Source organism: Gorilla gorilla, chromosome 9, assembly GCF_029281585.2.
Source record: "Gorilla gorilla gorilla isolate KB3781 chromosome 9, NHGRI_mGorGor1-v2.1_pri, whole genome shotgun sequence".
NCBI classification, from domain to species: Eukaryota; Metazoa; Chordata; class Mammalia; order Primates; family Hominidae; genus Gorilla; species Gorilla gorilla.
The window spans coordinates 97147515-97166849 of record NC_073233.2 but is presented as its reverse complement, the minus strand read 5'-3'; the positions used below and the strand labels follow the sequence as shown (position 1 = coordinate 97166849).

The following is a 19335-nucleotide window of genomic DNA, read 5'->3' as shown; positions in this document are numbered from 1 at the left end:
AAAAGATGTTAATGTAGTTATCATCATTAAAATATTTAATGGACACATCTTGAGACAGGCACTTAGCTGGATATGTTATAGACGCTGGGCCCTTGTTCTCAGTGACCTTAAAAAATATCATCAGAGCTATGACAGGAAAGAGCTAAAGGTTGTTTTCTATTTGAAGTCCATAATGTGTTTTGGAGCAGAAATGTAAAATATAGGGGAATATCATCCTTTCTGAAGAAAATAAAAATGTGTTTCTGAAGCCTAAAGGAGTCAGTTAATGTAGATTTCTCACTGTTTTATTAAAATAAAGAAGGGCCCAATAAAACATATATATATCTTTAAATAATCAGAAGGCAAAAATCAAAATTATTTCAATTTTTTAAAATAAGAGCACTTTAATTCACATACAAATAACAGTTCCTCATTACCAAATAGCATCCTTTCCTTAGACATATGGGCTTAGGGGAAAATGTTAAAAGGGCTGAGTGAAAACAGCAAGACAAAGACAGGTGTGTTCTACCTGAGTTGGAAGAAGGCTACACTTTGTATTAGGTTACAATTTTGCAAATGGTCTTTACAGAAAAATACCAGCAGATATTCTCTGGGAACCTGGACATTACTTTGAGTTAGAGTGAGGTCAGGCTTTTTGGCCCTACTCTATTGCCTAAGCCTTTTATAAATGGCTCTGATACAAGCTGTGGTAATCCTCTTTCTCCATGAGGAGTGGCTGCGTTTCTTCAGGAAGCTGCTTTCTCTTGTGACGACACAGCAAGCTCACAAGCCCTGCCAGCAGGGCAGTGAGGACGGCCCCTACCATCGCCGCCCCAAGGAGCCATGACCAGATCCGACTTGCTTGTTCCAAATAGGACTTAATGTAGTCTTGAAAAGAGTCTGGGTCTGAAATAAAAAGACATCCCATTGGTTTTATTGTTACCACCATTGTTTCGATCACCATCATCTTCATCCTTTCACAGTCCTTTGGAGTAGACACCTGGGTTTGAAGGCCAGCTCTACTACTTATTAGCTGTAAGAGCTTGGGAAAGTTACACCTAATACTCCAAAGCCTCAGTTTCTTCATCAGAAAAATGGGAAAATAATACCCCCTTGTTGGAACGTTTGAATTTTATAGATAACATCCGTAAGTGATTCAGAGCCTGGTATATAGTGTGTACTCAATTAAATGTTAGCTGTGATTTTTCCATCTTTTTCTGTGAAAGGATGTTGTAACTATTCCGATTATCAATAGAACACTGTTATATCATTAACCATTCACTAATCCAGTCTTTTAATTATTTGACAAACATTAATAGTAATGTTGGCAAATGCTCAGCAGTCTTAGTAGCCTCCCAAGAACCCTAGGGCATTTGAACAATCTCTGTATTCACAGAGGTCACAGTCTTAAATCTTGAAACAGATTTTGGCGCATAGGCACCGTCCCTCTGTCCTAAGGCTTCGGGGGTGGGGGGCGCTCTTGGTTACCGGGCCGCAGTGGCATAGGAGTGGGCCCTGTGCCGCGGTACCCTGGAGCGTCCGCACTCTGGGCCTTTGTTTCTCCTCAGAGACGTACTCCCTGCTGGAGGGCAGGGGCCTGGCCTTTATAGGCCTCAGGACTCTGAAAGTAAAGCCTGGAGGGGCGGGGCTTAGGGGAGCCGATATATGTAAGAATAATAGCCCTTCAGGTCTGCCAAAATCAAACAACAGCAACCAAAACAAACAAACAAAAAAACCCCAAAAGCCTGAAATGAAACTACAGTGCAAAAAATAAAAATAAATAATTTTAAAAAGGGAGGAAAAAAGAAAACAGAATGAAAAGGGTAAAAAAAAGTCGAAGAGGCAGAGCCTGAAGAATTTGTGGAAAAACTACTGGATCGAATTACAGCAAAAGGGAAGGTGGAGCATTTCCTGAAGTTTAAGGGACGTCAGATGTTGACAGTACTTGGGAACCCGCAGAAAATTTAGATTGTCCAGAGTTAATTGAAACATTCCTTAATTCTCAAAAACCTGGTAAAAAAAAATTACAAAAAGAAAGAAAGTCTTTATCTGACAATGAATCTAATGACAGCAAATCAAAGAAAAGAGATGCTGCCGACAAACCAAGAGGCTTCACCAGAGATCTTGATCCTGAAAGAATAATTGGTGCCACAGGCAGCAGTGGAGAATGGATGTTTCTCCTGAAATGGGAATATTCACATCAGGCCGACTTGGTGCTGGCAAAAGCGGCAAATATGAAGTGTCTTGAAATTGTAATTGTTTTTTACAAAGAGAGACTAAGTTGACATTCTTGTCCAGATGATGAAGCTTAATTGTTTGCATTCTGATATATGTATCTGGGTCTTGGCTTTTAATTAACTAGTGTGGAAAAATAACTACATTCTAATGAAAATCAGTTTTGATATGTTCATTTTAAAAGTAGTATTGGGAGAGTTGGGTTTTTTTGGTGTGTGTTTTTTTTTTTCAATACCACTGGTTACTTTGAACAAATAAAAGCTTTCTGTAGTTGCTTCCTTTATCATAAAAGAACATTTGATATCTTATTCTTCTATGAATGTATTCATAAAATGATGTATTATTTCCTCTGCATTAGAGAACAGCATTTCTAAATGTCGGGGAAAATTTCCATAGTCATTACTCAATCAGGACTTGCGTTTATCCTAAGGACCATTCTGGGTTTTGTGTGTGTGTGTGTGTGTGTGTGTGTGTGTGTGTATGCATAAAATGTGTACATAAATGGCTTTTTGTGTTGTTTTTAAACATTCACCAAACAAAAATCATGGGTAAGCCCATGTTTTTGAGATGCCATCATTCTGAGCAACCTAAGAAATAAATCACATCAAATTAAATTCAAAATTTTCCTGAAGCCATACATTTCAAATAAAACAGATGATTCTATAATTAGTTGGACAATTTAAATGTATCATTTAATAGTAGCCATATAAGAATCCCTATCTACACCTTTAGTCATATAAATGAACAGTTTGTTTGTAAAATTCCTAAAAGGAATAATTTTATTACTACCAACAACCTCCCCAACCAGATGAGGGAACTAGACAGATCCTGCTGTGTTTTAATTATCTAAACAAGACTTAATTTAATGGACATTTAAAGATTCCTCTAGCAGGCCATTCCTTTACAAAAAGTTGAAATCCCTGTGCTATACTGACTAAAAGGTAATGATTCATGGGATGTCTAAGACTTGGCTTTAGGAACCCAATCAGATGGTTGGAGATTTGGCAGTTTAGAATCTGCTGCCATAAATGGATGAACAACTTTTGTAATGTATTGACTTGCGTATTTTTTCTTTACCTTAACTCATTCCTTACAGGTAGACTCAGTCTTTTCAATATTCGATTTTCTGGTTCAGCAGAAACCAGGGAAAACAATAACTTGGTAGTAATCAGAATGTTATCCAATTGTATATTGATTCCTTTATTGTAAATAAAGGTGAATAGTGGTCAATCGTTTTACATTACTTTAAAAAGCAACAACAGATTTTGACCACATATATTGAAACAATAATTCTGAACAAGGAAAAGTCTTTAGCCTCCTGATTATTTATATTCCTTCAAACCACATAAGAACATGGCACTGGGGAGAGACAGCATCCAATATGTTACTGGCTTAGCATTTCCTCTATTATCATACCCGTCACATTATATTCCAGTTATCTATTATATGAATATTTTTTCTATTAAAATGACTCATTGAAGGCCAATAGTATATTGTCATCATTGATATAATTCTAGAATCTGGTATAGTGTCTGAAACACATATGAGAGAATGAACATGTTTACTGAATGACTGAATGTGTTATTGGACCCAGAAGATATGGTGAAGGAATGTCCCTGAATGGCAGCTGTGGAATGAGAAGGGCAGACATATACAAAAGGATGTCACCCAGGGAAAAAATTTATAAATTACTCATATTTCACTATGTTATGAGGTAGTATTTACAGTTCCTTTTAAAATTTGGTATAAACAGTGATGGGTGCTTTAAAATGAAAAAAAAAAGTCTTAATTCCAATAGAAAAGTAATGCAGGAAAACAAATGTAATCATAGCATACTATTTGGTTGAACTGTAGATAATATTGTAGTAGTAGTAAAAACAATAAAATTCCTAGATGTGGATTTGCCCCCAAATATGATAATACTATACTGAGAAGATGAATGAAAGAGCAGGGAAGCTGTAAGAGAGTTAAAATCATTATTTAAATATGAGGAACTCCAAAGATAAACTTGATGAATTAACAGATAGTAATATTTCCCTATTATTTAGAAATACAGGGCAATATAGCAGAATAAATAGGTAAAAGGGTTACAGTAGCTGATATAGGGGCATAAACCTTTTGTTATAAGACTTGCAGCACTCTTTGGCTTGTAAAATAACATGCTTATAATATTTGATAAAACAAAATTAATTAAAAGATATGCTTAACAACTTATGTGTATATGGAAAAAAGTATAAGAAAAAGTACAAAGGAGACTAAAATAGCACAAGTGATCAATCTAACAATAAGATTACAGTTGATTTTTATTTTTGGTTTATTCTATTAATTTTCCAAAATAAAAAAAAAGTCTTTTTACTGATACAATTAGAAAGCATGCTACTAAAAGTACCTGATGCAATTAATAGATGATATAACTATATATTTAGGAAATCCATAATCAGATAATGCATAGTAAAAAAATAAAATATGGCTAGATAAGTATTACATAAATTAAACTTCCCTATACATCAACAATTAACCTATTGTTTCTATTAAAATGGCTCCTTGAAGGCCAATAGTGTGCTTTCATCATTGATATAATTCTAGAATCTGGTACAGTGTCTGAAACACATATGAGAGAATGAACATGTTTACTGAATGACTGAATGTGTTATTGGACCCAGAAGATATGTTGAAGGAATGTCTCTGAATGGCAGCTGTGGAAATGGGAAGGAAAGATTTGTTTTAATGAAAAACAAATCTCATTCTCACAATCAACTACATATTTAAGGCACGTAGCAGTTAAGGAGAGATGTTTAAATTTTATGTAAATATAACTATAGAATCTATTTAGGAGACTATTAAGATTTGAGTAAATGAGGAAGTCCGTACTGAATATCTGTTCAGTAAGAGCAAATGGATTCTTTGTAACAAAACAATTCCTTTATAGAAGATGCTCTCTATAATGCATATAGAAGATATGTATGTAGAACATACACAGAAGATACTATAAATTTACTTTTTGACATAGCAGAAAGAAGAGAGTGCATCCTGGGCTTACCTTGCAGCAAGTCATGGCTATGTGACTCAAGTCTAGAGCAAAGATATATGTATAACTTTGGGGGAAGTTCCCTTAAAAAGAAAAGAATATATCTTTGACCATTTACCTTTTCCTTTCTGACTAGCTAGAATACAGACAGGTTGTTGGTGAGCCATCATGGACTATATAATCCAGGGTAAACTCTAGACCTTGAAAGTTACTGTTTTTAATATGTATTAAAATTATTTTGAAAATGGGACTACAATACTTAGCTTAAATTGCTGTTAGTGGCTTCAATACATAGTACATTTAAAATGTCCAAAAAAAGGCAGGATACATAGAGGCTACATAATAAATATTTTCTTTTTTGTTAAAGGCTTGGCTGAAGTGCTTTCACAGCTTTTAAATACTATTTCTATGTCAGTCCTGTTCTCCAGCTTCTCTTACTATTGCTCCACTTCAATTCATTCCAAGTGGTCTCAATTTTTATGTCACCAAGGGACTGTCTTTGAGATACTTTTATTTCTCAACATCCTTCAAATTCAGACTTTCTTTCTAAGCCATCTGCGTTTGAGCCCCAATAGTGCACCTTTTTGTTCTGTCCCAATATCGTAATTTTTTGATCATCTTTCCCTCTGTGAAGTCCTATTTTTCTTGTCATCCATTCTTTTCAGAATAATTATGTAGATTTTTGTTTTATGCTCTATCATTTCCAAAGTGCATTAACATGCCCATTTATTCACAAAACAAACACATGAAGTAGTTAGGGGCCATTACTCAAATGAATTAGGAGTCTGCCTGGAGCGATTAAACTAGACAATGTATGTATAGCCCTTGGTACAATGTCTACCATATAGAAAACAATTTACAACTGCTGTTGATTCTTATCATGATAGAATGATAATTTCATCAATATTTCAACTAAATCAGCTTACGATATGAGTTTTTCTTTCCAAACTTGCTTCAGCTGCTGACTCAGCTCCATTCTCTTCCGGATTCTCGAACTAGTTTCTTTGCTGCCTTGTGACATTTGGCACAAATCTCCATTTATTATAATTATATCTATTTATATATGTCTTATTTTTCAAGCTTGTCAGAAACTCTCAAGAGCAAGTATTATGTCTTACTTGTTTTATCTTTCTTCAATTCATTTATTAAAATATCACTTATTCATTGAGATACACTACCTGTCGGCGGGGAGTTGGGGGGCACTCTGTCTCATTTACCTTTTCACCCTCAGCACCTGGCAGGTAAACAAATCATTTCGAGAGTAATGTTGTTCTGATGAAGATACAAAGGGATCATGGAGAAAAGACTTCCTACATCTCTGTGAAGTCAGGGAAGGCACCCCAGAAGACTGTCCCACTGAGTAAAAGAATGAATTAGACTCTGAGCATATAATGTTGATGGCAATCCATCCTAGGCAGAAAGGAACAGCATGCACACAGGTATACACAGCCAAACAGAGCTATTGAACAAATTCATGAATGATAGAAGTGTCATCAAATTCCATTGGCAGAATGGGGCACTGCAGTTACTGTGAACAGTGTTTCCCCTTCTCATTTTTGAAACCAAATTTCCAGGTCTTTTGTAATGTATGGGGAGAAGGAAGCTCTCAACAGAGTTTTTCTGCTACGTAGAAAGTAAGATTACATTTATCAACAACATTGAAGACATAACCCTTCTTTGCCAAAGATTTTTGGCCTCCCGTTGTAAATTAGTTATACATATGAGAAAATCACCTGCTACTCAATTTTCTAAAGAATCACTAAATTCAATTATAAGAGAAAAAGTTTGATAAATGGCAGACATCAGCTGCCTTTTTACAGAAACCACTTAAGTAATTATAAACATGAGTACCTTGTTGATGAATAATAATCCCCTTGAACAAAATTATATCAAGAAATCTTAAATAATTTTTTAGTAAGCTTAAAATTTAGCTATGAATAGAGATAAATTTTAAACTCCTTGAAAGTACAACAGAGGCAACAATATGGAAAAATTCATAAAATAGAAAATAGGCAATTGGTGTTACTTAGTTTAGCTGTTTTGTTTTGCTTTGTTTTTAGAGATGAGTCTTGCTGTGTTGCCCAAACTGGCCTCACACTCCTGGGCTTAAGAGAACCTCCTGCCTCAGCCTCCCAAGTATCTGCTGTTGCTTATTTTAAAGTCAAACTTCTCTAAAATTAACTTTGTAAATTCAAAGCTGTGTGAAAATTACTCTAAAGCATTTCAAATAAATTGTTTCTTTAAATTTAATTGGAAATAAATACCTTCAAGCCTCTAATATGACTCATTGAGCCTCTTCTCCCCTGGCTCATCCAGGAAATTTTGTTGCCTTTGTAGTAAAAAGTATCCATTCGGACACTAGGGAAGGAACAAAGAGGTGGAGCATATGCGTAGAAGACAATGTAGGGGTTAAAGGGAACCCTCTTCTCTGTGCAGTGATGGAGTGATGAAGTTTTGGATTCAGTATTTGACACTTACTAGCTTTGTAGTTTAAAATTAATCACTTTATCTTTCTGAGTCTCAATTTACTTACCTGTAAAACAGAATAAAAATCACCCTTCCATGGGGTTTTAAAAATTAGCTGAGTCAATAATTTATATGCTGATGTCTCTCGCATTAGGATCTGAGGGCCAGACACCGCTTTTGAGTTTCAGGCTGTGTATCCAACTTCTCAAGAGACATTCACCTTGTCGTCCCATATAACTTCATTTCACTGTATAACAAAACCATAAGCTTTCCTCCATGTCTTTCTTTGCTCCTCTTGTTATTATATGAGTGAATTATACTACCATTCATCAGTTTCACAGGCCAGAAAGGGTAAAGCCATTCCTAATCTCCTTCATCCGGTATATAAATAATTTTCCAAGTTCTGTAAATTTTGCCTTCAAAATAATATCAAATTAATCATGCTTTCTGTCTCCCTTCCTGCCACCACCACTGCAACTTAAACTACCTTTACCTCTTCCTCAGACTCTTATAATAGCATTTTCACTGCCTTTCTGCATGTGCTTACCAACTACTAAAATTTTTCTGCATACTGAAGCTGCAATAATCTTTTGAAAATTCAAATTTGATTATAACCTGCTTAAAATTTATCAGTGGCTTGCATTTTTCTAACAATATGGCCCAAATTCATAACCATGTCCTCCTTTTCAACTAGTTAATTCTACCTGTCATATTGATGTCATCTGAAATATCACTTCATTGACCCCTGGAGTTAGACACATCTCTATATAAATGAGTTTTTCAGCAAGCAGTTATGATCTTTCTCTTCCATGGTAAACTTTGTGAAGATAGAGACTATGTTGTTTACCATTGTATCCATAGTATCTAAGGCAATGTGTTATTCAAAGTACTTATTCAATAAATGTGTGTGTAAAGAATAAACAACTCAGTACAGACACATAAAAAAAAACCTGGCGTGATAGAATACTTACAGTGTTTTAAAATATATATCCCAAAGTGACCAGAGTATTAAGAGGTGTGGCATTTTTCTAGAAAACTTCACTTATATTAGTTAAGAGAAATGACACTTCATGATAAATATCACTTGTACTCAAACTGATTTATTGATTTCAGTCCATACCAGATACAATGTGATGCTTAGAATGGAGAAGCTTGCAAGATAAATTCTGATCTTGGGGGTTTGGGGAAGAATAAAACCCAGGACAGATTCATACATAGAAAGAAATGCTATGTAACTATGAGAAAGGCATGAGTAAACATCACTATAAGTATAAAATGATTTTTATATCTGAGAGTTTGACAAATGGAGAAAGAGAGTCAGAATTCAGGCAGAAACAATAGCATATTTAAAAGCATGAACCCATGAAAGTCTAGCATGTTTTGGAAATGGAAACAGACACTAAATCATAAAATCCTAAATGGAAAATCTTTGAAAAATAGTTACCAATAAGTTCCCTTTTTTATGTACTGTGGTTTTCATAGAAGAAAGAGAAGACATGTCACTTGAGACTTACAGGAAACCCCTCCTCTTACCACACCTCCACCCTTTGCAAATTTCTCTGTTCTTAGTGATCTTAAGATTTTCCAAAAACTGATCTCCTTTGTCAGCTGTGTTAGCATTTTGTGCATTGACTACAGTCTTCAGATAAAGCAGAAAAGTTCAATTAAACCCATATCTTTTCAATTAATCATCCCTCAAAGGGCAGAACAAGGTTGATGACCTATAGCCTCTCCTGTTAGCCCCAAATTGTGTATATATTATACCATATACTAGTTAAGTGGCCTGGGAAAATCAATTTATACTCTTTATGACTCTGTTTCCTCATCTATGAAAAAGCAAAAGAAATAATGATACCTACTTCATAGAGTAATTATGAAGATTTAAGGAAGTAATGCATAGGGCACATTGAGAAGAGTTCCTGGCTAATAAAAAATACTTAGTATGTGTGAACTATTATAAACTGGGTCAACTTATTTTCTTCATGTCCTTTTCCACTGTTCATACTACTCAAATAGAATAATTGAGCATTTCATAAATATGCTGTACATTTTCCACCTCTACTGTTCTTGCTATTCTCTTTGCCTAGCATATCCCCTGCCCTTTTCTATCTGCCACCTGCTTACTCATTCTCAAGGCCTTGTTTTCTCTTTTTAGGTTGAACCCTTCAAAAGTCATGGCTTTCTCTTCAGCACTGCTGTGGGATTTTCTTTATGACTCTTTTACTGCACATAACACAGCCTGATGTTTTTTACTTCCTTGCACAATTGTCTTACTTCCACACTGGAGCTTCTTCAGGTATGAAACTATGCTAGTCATGTATCACTGGATTTGAGCACAAGAGTGAGAGGGTTGAGTTTCATTCGTTTATTTTATATATTTATTTATTTATGTATTTATGTGTCATTATCAATGATGCAATGAAACATCGATGCTTGTTAAATACCTCCTACCCATAAGCCACACTGTTTTTGATAATTAACCCTCATGCGTTAGGTGAATTACAGTGTGGTGAGATGAGGAGGACCTCCTAGAATTGAAATCTTGCTTCTCCACATTATTGGTATTTGATTTTGAGAAAGTCACTTAAATTCTCTGGGTATCAGTGTCCTCACCTTTATCTTAGAAGAATAAAACTTACCTCCTATATGGTTTATTAATAATACATGTAAAGAATATGCATGTAGTGGACTTTCAGGTAGAAGGAAACACTACTATCTGTTCCTCATTTTGTCAAGAAGATACTGACATGGTTCTATGCAGGAAGATTATTTAGAGCTCAAATCTAATTCTAATCCTGGGGTTTTATATTACTATCATCATCATAGAGCAATAAACATTATAATAGCTATTATTATTAACTACACTTAAGTTCAAGATTTCTACAAATTTTCTTGGTAACCCTAGCAAGAAACTTCCAAAAATGATTCCAAAACTGCTGGATGTTTACCCTGTGTTACACTGTACTAGGCTCATTAATGTATCATTCTAAATAATTCTTTAATGTGTTCTGGTCCCAGTATTTCAGGTGAATAAACTGAGATTCAGGGATGCAGAGCGAATTTCCCAGGTCACGTTACAGTCAGTTGATAGAGTCATGTCTCAAAACATTTTTTTTTCTTCTTCTTCTGATTCTACTGCTCTTCACATGGTTGCCATGTACAAAATGGCCTATGTTAAGCAAAATGACCATGACTTTAAAGATCCTCAGAATTTGATTCCTGTGATAATAAACTGGTAATAAATTAAGGATTATAATGCACTTTCAGGATTTAAAGCGTTCAGGAATAACATTGTCGAAGCATAAAGTTTTGTGTTATCTCAAAGTAAATTGGTAACACTAGATTCAGCAATTCCTCTGAAAGAAAGTAAACTTTACCTGAATCTTGTAGATAGCTATAGTCATAGCCCAGATCTTTGGATGAAATAAAGAAATCACCATTTCTGTACAGTGGTATAAAAGGAACCATGTAGGATTCCCGGTTATGTCCAATGGGTGCATTGGCTTCTGGATAAACTTCTTGAAGAGGACGGTGCCTTCGGAGCCACTGCTCAAAAATACTGAAGAGGAAAAGGTTATTCAGACTAAGAAACATATTGTGTATAAAAGAAACATTTGAAAATTTTTAAAGTAAAATAAGGCATATATTAAAATCTGGAGACATGGAAAGATGTTGAATATATTCTTTATACTTCAAAAATATTTCGTAAAGTATCAGTTTATTCTTTCAGGCCTTGAAGTTCACTCATTTAAAATAAATATTGAGGCTAGCTTTGAGAAAATAATTTCTTAGCAGGTGAATAAAACTTACACATTGAGTTTTGAACCTCCAGAATGCTGCAAAATAAAGGTAACTATTGGTTGAGTGACAATTGAGTCATAGTTGTAAATTAAATATATTCCCAAAGAAAGACCAGAGAAAGAACGTATAAAACTAAATTGGAAACAGTGCTAGAATTTGGTCATTTTTTTGGTTCTGGTGGGAGGCTTTCAATGATTTAAACATTCATGTTGTGATAGGTGAAGTGTGGGCTTAATGAGTCTTGATGGGAGACAGAGCTTATCTCCAATGACAATGGTTTAGATACCTAAACTTTGTTTCTCGGCTTTTTCTAAAGTTAGAGTATGACCATATGATAAATATTCTGCCAATCTGACATACTCATTCATGACTTCGAAACAGGAGATAGTGACACAAATAAGCAGGGACAATCAGAAACCATCCTAGAAATGGGCAGTGGCAGTTGATATAACAATATTTAGTTTTCAGGGGCAGCAAAGCCAGATGTACCAGCAAAGGAATCCATTGCCCAGCAAGTGCCCTGTGTTCTATAGCATGGTTTTGGCAGCCGTCTTAGCTGATGCCCTTCTTGCTTATTCTCACCTATTTCTGAACCTGCTGCTCCATGATTTTGTGAGCTACTCAGTAGCCTCTCAGCAAATTCTTTTCCTACTTAAATCAGGCAGAGTTAGTTTCTATTTCATGCAACTAAAAACTTTGACTGGAAAAAAACTAAAAAATTAAAGGATTGAAAAAAGTCCAGTAAGAATGGAGTAGAAACTCAAGTTGTAGAGTAATTTATAGAGAGCCATTAACAATATGACAAAGAGAATGGCTTTGCATTATCGAGTCATATGACATAGAAGAACACAAGAGCTGGAGTTGGGGAACTCTTCTTGAGGCCTAGCTCTGTGTTTTCATCTGGCTGTATAACTTTAAGAAAATCACTGAACTTGGAGAATTAGCCTCCTCATCCTTAAATAAGAGTAATAATATCTGTCCTACCTGTTTCCAATATGATAGGTTTTGTGAAAGTACTAAATAATAAGCTATCGTTACTTAGCTGTACATTTTAAGCTAGCAGGTCAAAGGTTGGTACATGGTAGAAAAGGTGGTATTGAAAAAGAAGTGATAATGCTTCAAACAAAATGAATACAATTTTAGAAAACCATTTTCAACATTTTGAAGCACAATAATGAAGGGAACAAGGAAGCCAAATGGAAGAAATGGTGATCATTTTTTCCATGACAGAAAACAATTCTGTTTATTAGAGGATCTGAACTTGAACACACTACTTGTGGTCAAAGTTGGTTTTCAGTTGTGAATTTAGTGAGGAATTGGCAGTCCACTGATAAACACTAAAAATCTGGTCCATGCATACCAAATGCTTTCTAAATTAGTTCAATTATTAAACGAATATTTACTGAGTATCTACTGTAGGTCAAGTTACACAAAGAACTGTGTAAAAATCTGAGTTCTATAGGTTGCGACAGGGAAGATTTGTAAAATTGTATCTGTTTGATCTTCTTTATTCTACAAAATGGGAATTATATTTATGTCATGAAGGTAATGTAAGGATTAATTAAAATAACACAAAATACACAGTTAAGTGGTACATAAAAGCTATTATCTTTCTCACAGCTCCTCTCTTCTCTTCTTCCCCCTCCTAAGTATTATGACTATACTGGAAAAACTTTAAAATTGATGAGACATAACATATGCTGTTTTAGAAATGCCAAAGCCTTGCATATGTGAGCAGTGCCTTTAGTGATGGTTATTATTCTGATAGGCAAAAATGAGAAATTAGAAGATTTAAGAAGATGAGTTTTTCTGTGCTTCAGTTTCCTCAACAGAAGAAATTAGAAACTGGCTTGACAATAAACCCCAAATTTTATTAAAGTCCTATGATTTTATAAACTAGTCCTTTTGTTTTAACTTTTATGGTTTTCTTCTCTTTACAAAAGCAGTACTTGTTTGTTATGTAAAATAGAGAAAATACAAACAAAAAGGAGAAAAGAAAAAATCACATGTAATTGCTGTATGCTTTTGTTATATTTAGTTTTTAAAATATGCATCCACAACACTCTACCTGTATTTTACCAAAAAAGGAAATCACATTATAGATAATTTTTAGTAGGCATTTTATTCGTACTAACCATGTGTTTTCAATTGGTAAATTAATTTTTTAAAATGAGAAGGAAGCTGTCTGATAATCCCTCCACCACCCCTGTCAAATTTTGACTGATTTTGGAACAGCCTGATATACAATGAGCCACTAAATAAGGGCTTGAGGCAAAAATTGTACCTTTTGTCAATTGAGAAAAATTACTTCTATAGTTCAATTTATAAATAATCTTGTTTCTGCCATGAAATAAAAATTCTTTACCTAAGTAGGACAAGGACATCAATTCTCAGCACCAAAAGATTTAATGGATGAAACCATTAATGTGCTCACCCACCTCATCAACCTTTTCAAATGAAGGTATTAATCTTGATTAAGTTCTTCACTAGTGATTCTCAACTTCAGTTAATTTCACCAAACCATGACTAGAATAGCTCACATGGGAATATTAATGTTTAACTCAGATAATTACATTGACATTTGGGGAGGAGGGGGTAGTCATCTTTTTAGCAAAACTTAATTTGAACTGAATCTAGATAGTTTTTCTGAAAATCTGAGTGACAGTGAAATTCACAACAGAAAAATTAGAAAAATGTAAAGATGACCACAGATGGAAATATGGAAAGATGTGTTTTATAAATAAAAGCTGGCATGGGACCTCTGATTTCAGGTCAGACCTGTAAAGACTCTGGTCACCCTTATCCTTAAAATAAGAAAAAAATAGACAAATTAATAATCAACAAATTTTCTTGGACCCATGAGAGAATTGAAGTTGCGGGGCAAACTGCCATCCTCAAAAGTGGAGAGATGGGTTCATCCAGAGGCACATAGCTGAGATCTGCTTACCAGGGGCAGGAGCAGCTGAATTCCTAAAGTGGTAGGAACACTGAAACACTTCGATGAATGGCTGGAGACTGAGTCTAGACTAGTGATGATAGTGGGAAATTCCTGGGTGCTGCTGTCTTAGGGGAACTTCCACATGTTTGGGGCTTTACCTCCAGGAACTCCACCAGGTTTTTATGGTGAAGACCTCAGAAAGATACTCTCCTTACTCTGTTACAGGGAGGAGGAGAGTGACCGTTGTGAAATATGCCCAGGACATTCTCCATATCAAAGCCCTATGATCCAGGGGAAATTGTTAGAGCCTTATCCCAGTTTCAGGAAGAGAATTCCTTTCAGTCCAGCCTCTTTCAGTCTTCCTGTCTCACCTAAAGGGAAGTAAATATAAGCCACGGGGGTCAGAGTTTCAAGGAAATAAATAGAAATACTGCAACCAGGGAAGCAAATAGAGGGGCAGAGGCAAAAGAAGAAAAAGCTGTATTGTGAAGCCCCAATGCACTGGCCTACTAAAGCACTAAGATTTAATTAGAATATTTTGAACACTCCCCTCTCTCATACTTTACCAGCATCCAACAAATCTCCAGTATAACAACAGTGGATTACAGCTAAAAGAGCTGAAATACATGAACTATCTCTGAAGAAGAGTATGTAGGGAAACCCAAAACCAAGAATAGAGACAAAAACAAATACACTAGAGAAACTTGAGGCCTCTCATCTCAAAACTGTAACAACTAGGACAAACATTTAAACATTGTGCAACTCCTTGCCAGAGTAACATAAATTTGTACACTAAAAGCCCATTTACCTCAGTTTATCTTACCTAATAAAACATATGGCTTTTAATAAAAAATTACAAGTCATGGCAACAGAGAAGAAAAAAAATCTGAAGAGATAAAGCAATCATTAGAATCATTTATATCATATTAGATATGATATAAATTTTGGAACTATGAGACATGGAATCTGAAATAATTGTGAATAATATCAATTTTTTAAAAACTATACATAATATAAAATTAATAGAATAACATTTCTAATAGAAAAAGTAAATAATATGCAAAAAATCATGAATAATGAAAGCAGAAAGACGGAAACCCTAAGAAAAAATTGAAAGAAAGCCTAGAAATCAAAAACACTCCAACAGTGTTGTATATATCACTAACATTGATATGGCCAAGAAAAGAATCAGTGAGCTTGAGGCTAGGTTAGGAGAAACTTCCCAAACTGAAATGTAAAGAGAAAGAATAAAAAATAATTAAGAATTATGGGATAATTTCCAAAAAATGTAACATATGCATAATTGGAATGCCAGAAGAAGAAAAAGTAGGCAGAACAGAAGAAATATTCTCCAATAAAGGGAACTGGGGTTCCTCGAAGGAGCGGCAGGTTCTAGGGCTGGGGTAAGAAATATACAAGATGAATGTCGAGCATCTTTTAGTGCCATAAACTAAGGATATGTTCAAAGAAACGACAACCACCCACAATGTTAGAGATATTTCAAAGGAACAGAGTAGTCAACTGAAATCACTCCTAAAGGCTAAAGCTGGAAGAGTTTGAGCCACAAAATAAAGTCGTATAAAATAAATATAGAGGAGTCTGTACAGATATAATCTATAAATATACAAATTAATAAATGGAGAGAAATATATAAATCTATCATGTAAAAGAATTCAAATAATTATGTAGATACTCTGTCTTGAAGGTACTATATATAACTCCCCACTCACTAAGTATGGGATGCACACAGTGACTTCTTTTCAAAGAGTACAGTATAAAAACATGGTGAAATCATTTAACAGTTTGAGAAACTTGACCAACACTACCTCTGCCAGGTGATCAAGGTTAACATTCACAATGGTAAGTTACGTTAATAGCATGGCCCTTTTTGGGTGATAGAGGTGTGATAATTGCTCTCTACCCATCATAAGGGTCATGGCCAACACTCCTATAACAAAAGACAGATTAACAAAGAAAAGCATAATAATTTAATCAAAGTTTTATATGACATGGGAAACTTCAGAAAAGAAGAGCCAAAGACCCAGGGAAAATTGTTTATTTTATGCTTAGATTTTATGCTTATGGCCAGTGTTGCAGAAATTTGGACAAAAGAGTATGATCTAATGTAATAGACTGAGAGAAACAACCCAGTAAGCCCTGTCTGTTTGTATTCTTCTTGACCTCTCTGTGCAGCAGTCCCTCCTCCTACGTATAGGGCAGGGCCTTAGCAATGAAGGTTTTATGACCTACTATCAAATAATGTAGGTCAGAGTATTTCTTTATGGCCAGCTGCTACAAAGAAAGGTGGGAGAAGATGATAGTAATATTTTTAGGGTTTATGGCTTGTTTTGGAAAAGAAAGGTTCTAGTTTTTATGATCTTGGGGAAGAGGGAGTCTAGTTTCTATGGTTTATTTCACAGGAGAAAGAGGGGCCAGAGACTTTGCTTCTGAGGCCTTCCAATCTCCTTTACTTCAAAATACTCAGCATCACAAGGCACCATACTTTGGGGTACATTTTTGAGTCCCTATACACCTTTGATATGATGTGAAGAGAATGGTGCTTTACCTCTAGGGTTGTCCATCCCAAAACACATATCCCAGTTTAATCATGAGAAAAAAATCAGACAAATATCAACTGTGGGACATTTTACAAAATACCTGAGCAGTACTCCTCAAAGTTGTGAAGGTCATCAAAAAACAAAGAAAGTCTGAAAAACTATCACAGGCAAGAGGAACCTAAGGAGACAGAATGATTAAATGTAATATAGTATCCTGGGTGGGATCCTGGAGCAGAAGATATTAGGTACTAAGTAATCTAAAGTATTGACTGTGGTTGATAATAATTATATCAACATGGTTCATTAATGTCCACTAATGTCCCATACCAAGGGAAGATGTTAATAATAGGGGAATTGGGTATGGAAAATGTAGGAACTCTCCGTTCTATCTTCACAACATTTTTACAAATAAAATAATTATAAAATATTTATTTAAAAAAAGAACAAACAAGGAAGCCTTAAGATAGTTGGATATTTGGGAACTGATTCGTTGTAACACATCTACCACCACCATGACCACACACAAAAAACTTACATACACGTATGCAATAGAAGACCTTTTTATTTATTTATTCATTCATATATTTAAAAAATGAATGAATATATTCTAAATATCTATAATAAACTGGCTCTGGGCCCAGCATTGGTGAAGTTTTCTGCCCTATAGTATTTGGAGTCTAGTGGTGGAGATAGACAGTAACTAGCAATTTCAGAAATCAACCTATAGTTATGGACTGGCAAATATGGAAGAATGTAACATGGTAACAGGATTTAATGGGGAAGCCTCATCTTGTCTGTGGCCTGAGGAAAAGTCTTTGATGGTGCATTCTTCAAGAGTTGAAGAATGACTGTTTAGAGAAATGGTAGAAGAATATTTCTGAAGGACAGAATGGAATTTGGAAAGAATCTTTGATTGGAAGTATGCGACAAATTCAAGGAACTAAAAATTGACCAATATGTCTATAGGGATCAAGGAGCAAATAGCTCCAGATGAGGCTAGGAAGGTGAACTGAGGCCAAATCATGAAGGGTAGCAAAGGCCATGTTAGGGAGATTTGTGTTTTTTTCCTAACAGAAAGTCACTGTTTGTATCTGGGAAGGTGAGTGATAACATGAACAGATTATCATTTGTAAAAGACCACACAGATTTCATTGCAGAGAAGGGACTGAGGAAGAGTAGGAGTTGGTGGATATGCAGGCATCAAGGGGGATAAAGAAATCAGTGAGAAAATTATGTCCAGGAAAATAGATGATGTCCAGAAATCCAAGCAGTACAACTGAGGGGCCAGGTACCACGGAAAATGCCTAGTTTTCTGGCTTATGCTACTGAGCAAAGTGTTTGTATTACCAGATACAGAAACCCCTGAAGAAGTGGAATATTAGGGGAGGATGTTGATGTCATGATTCTAGATGAGATGTGCTGTAAGATGTTTTTGAGACATTTCAGTGGGGATGTCAGGTCATTCGCTAGATATCTGGGTCTGGATTTCAGAGTAAGATTAACTTTGGAAACACAAATTGAGAAGTCACCAACCTCTAGCTAATAACTGAAGCCATGGGAATAATGAGATAATGAAAATACAAGAGAATCTGGAGTTATTTTTCTTGGATATCATCTTTCTGAAAGGCCAGGACAGATGACGTGACAATCACACTCTCTTTGAGAACTGCAGCTTGAGATGCCTCCAGCCACTCGAATTTCTAGTCACTCAAAATTTATTGAATTGCAGTTGTATAATAGCAAGGCCAGTGCATTCCTATATTTTTTATTCTTTTATTATTATTTATTTCTTCATGTAGTACTTGTTTTGAAGCAGTTACTTGTTAAAACAAACTTGTAATTTTTAAACGATAGTAAACATTTCCATTTAAACTTAATCCAATAAAACTCTCTAAGCCTCAGTGTGCTCATTTATAGAAAAGGGATGGTACTATCTATTTTAATGTATTTATGAGAACAAAAATAAAATAAGGAAGTGAAATGTCAAGTAACAATAGTTAAGGATAAAATGAGACAATATAAATGATTGGCTTAGTTCTGAAAAAGCAGTAATTTGTTTTCTTCCCTTCTAAACCCCTCATTTTACAGAGGCAAAATAGAATTTGAATCCAAAGGTCACAGTTAACGGTACAACCAATATTGGAATCAAGGGGTCTTGGCTACCACTCTGTTACTAATAATAGTAAATACCCTGTTCTCTGTGTGTTTACACAGGATGACAGGGGTGTTTCTGCAGTTGCAAGTATGCATATGCTTCTACCAAAGTCTGATGTGTAGATTTTCTTTCTCTTGGAAGACGCTCTGCTTGACCTTCATCTTGAAATGTAAGC

General features: G+C 35.1%; 1 protein-coding gene and 1 pseudogene across 1 annotated transcript in view; one reads left to right on the top strand and one right to left on the bottom strand.

The window, feature by feature from the left end:
- Positions 1-268: 268 nt before the first annotated feature.
- TYR (tyrosinase) overlaps positions 269-19335 on the bottom strand; it is a 118509-nt gene continuing 99442 nt past the window's right edge. The window contains exons 4-5 of the mRNA XM_031006243.3: positions 11086-11267; positions 269-885 (exon numbers count right to left, since the gene is read on the bottom strand). Of these exons, the coding sequence (XP_030862103.3) occupies positions 662-885; positions 11086-11267 (406 nt within the window). The 3' untranslated portion in view covers positions 269-661. The remainder of the gene's footprint in view (positions 886-11085; positions 11268-19335) is intronic.
- Positions 1729-2291, top strand: LOC101149212 (chromobox protein homolog 3-like; annotated as a pseudogene).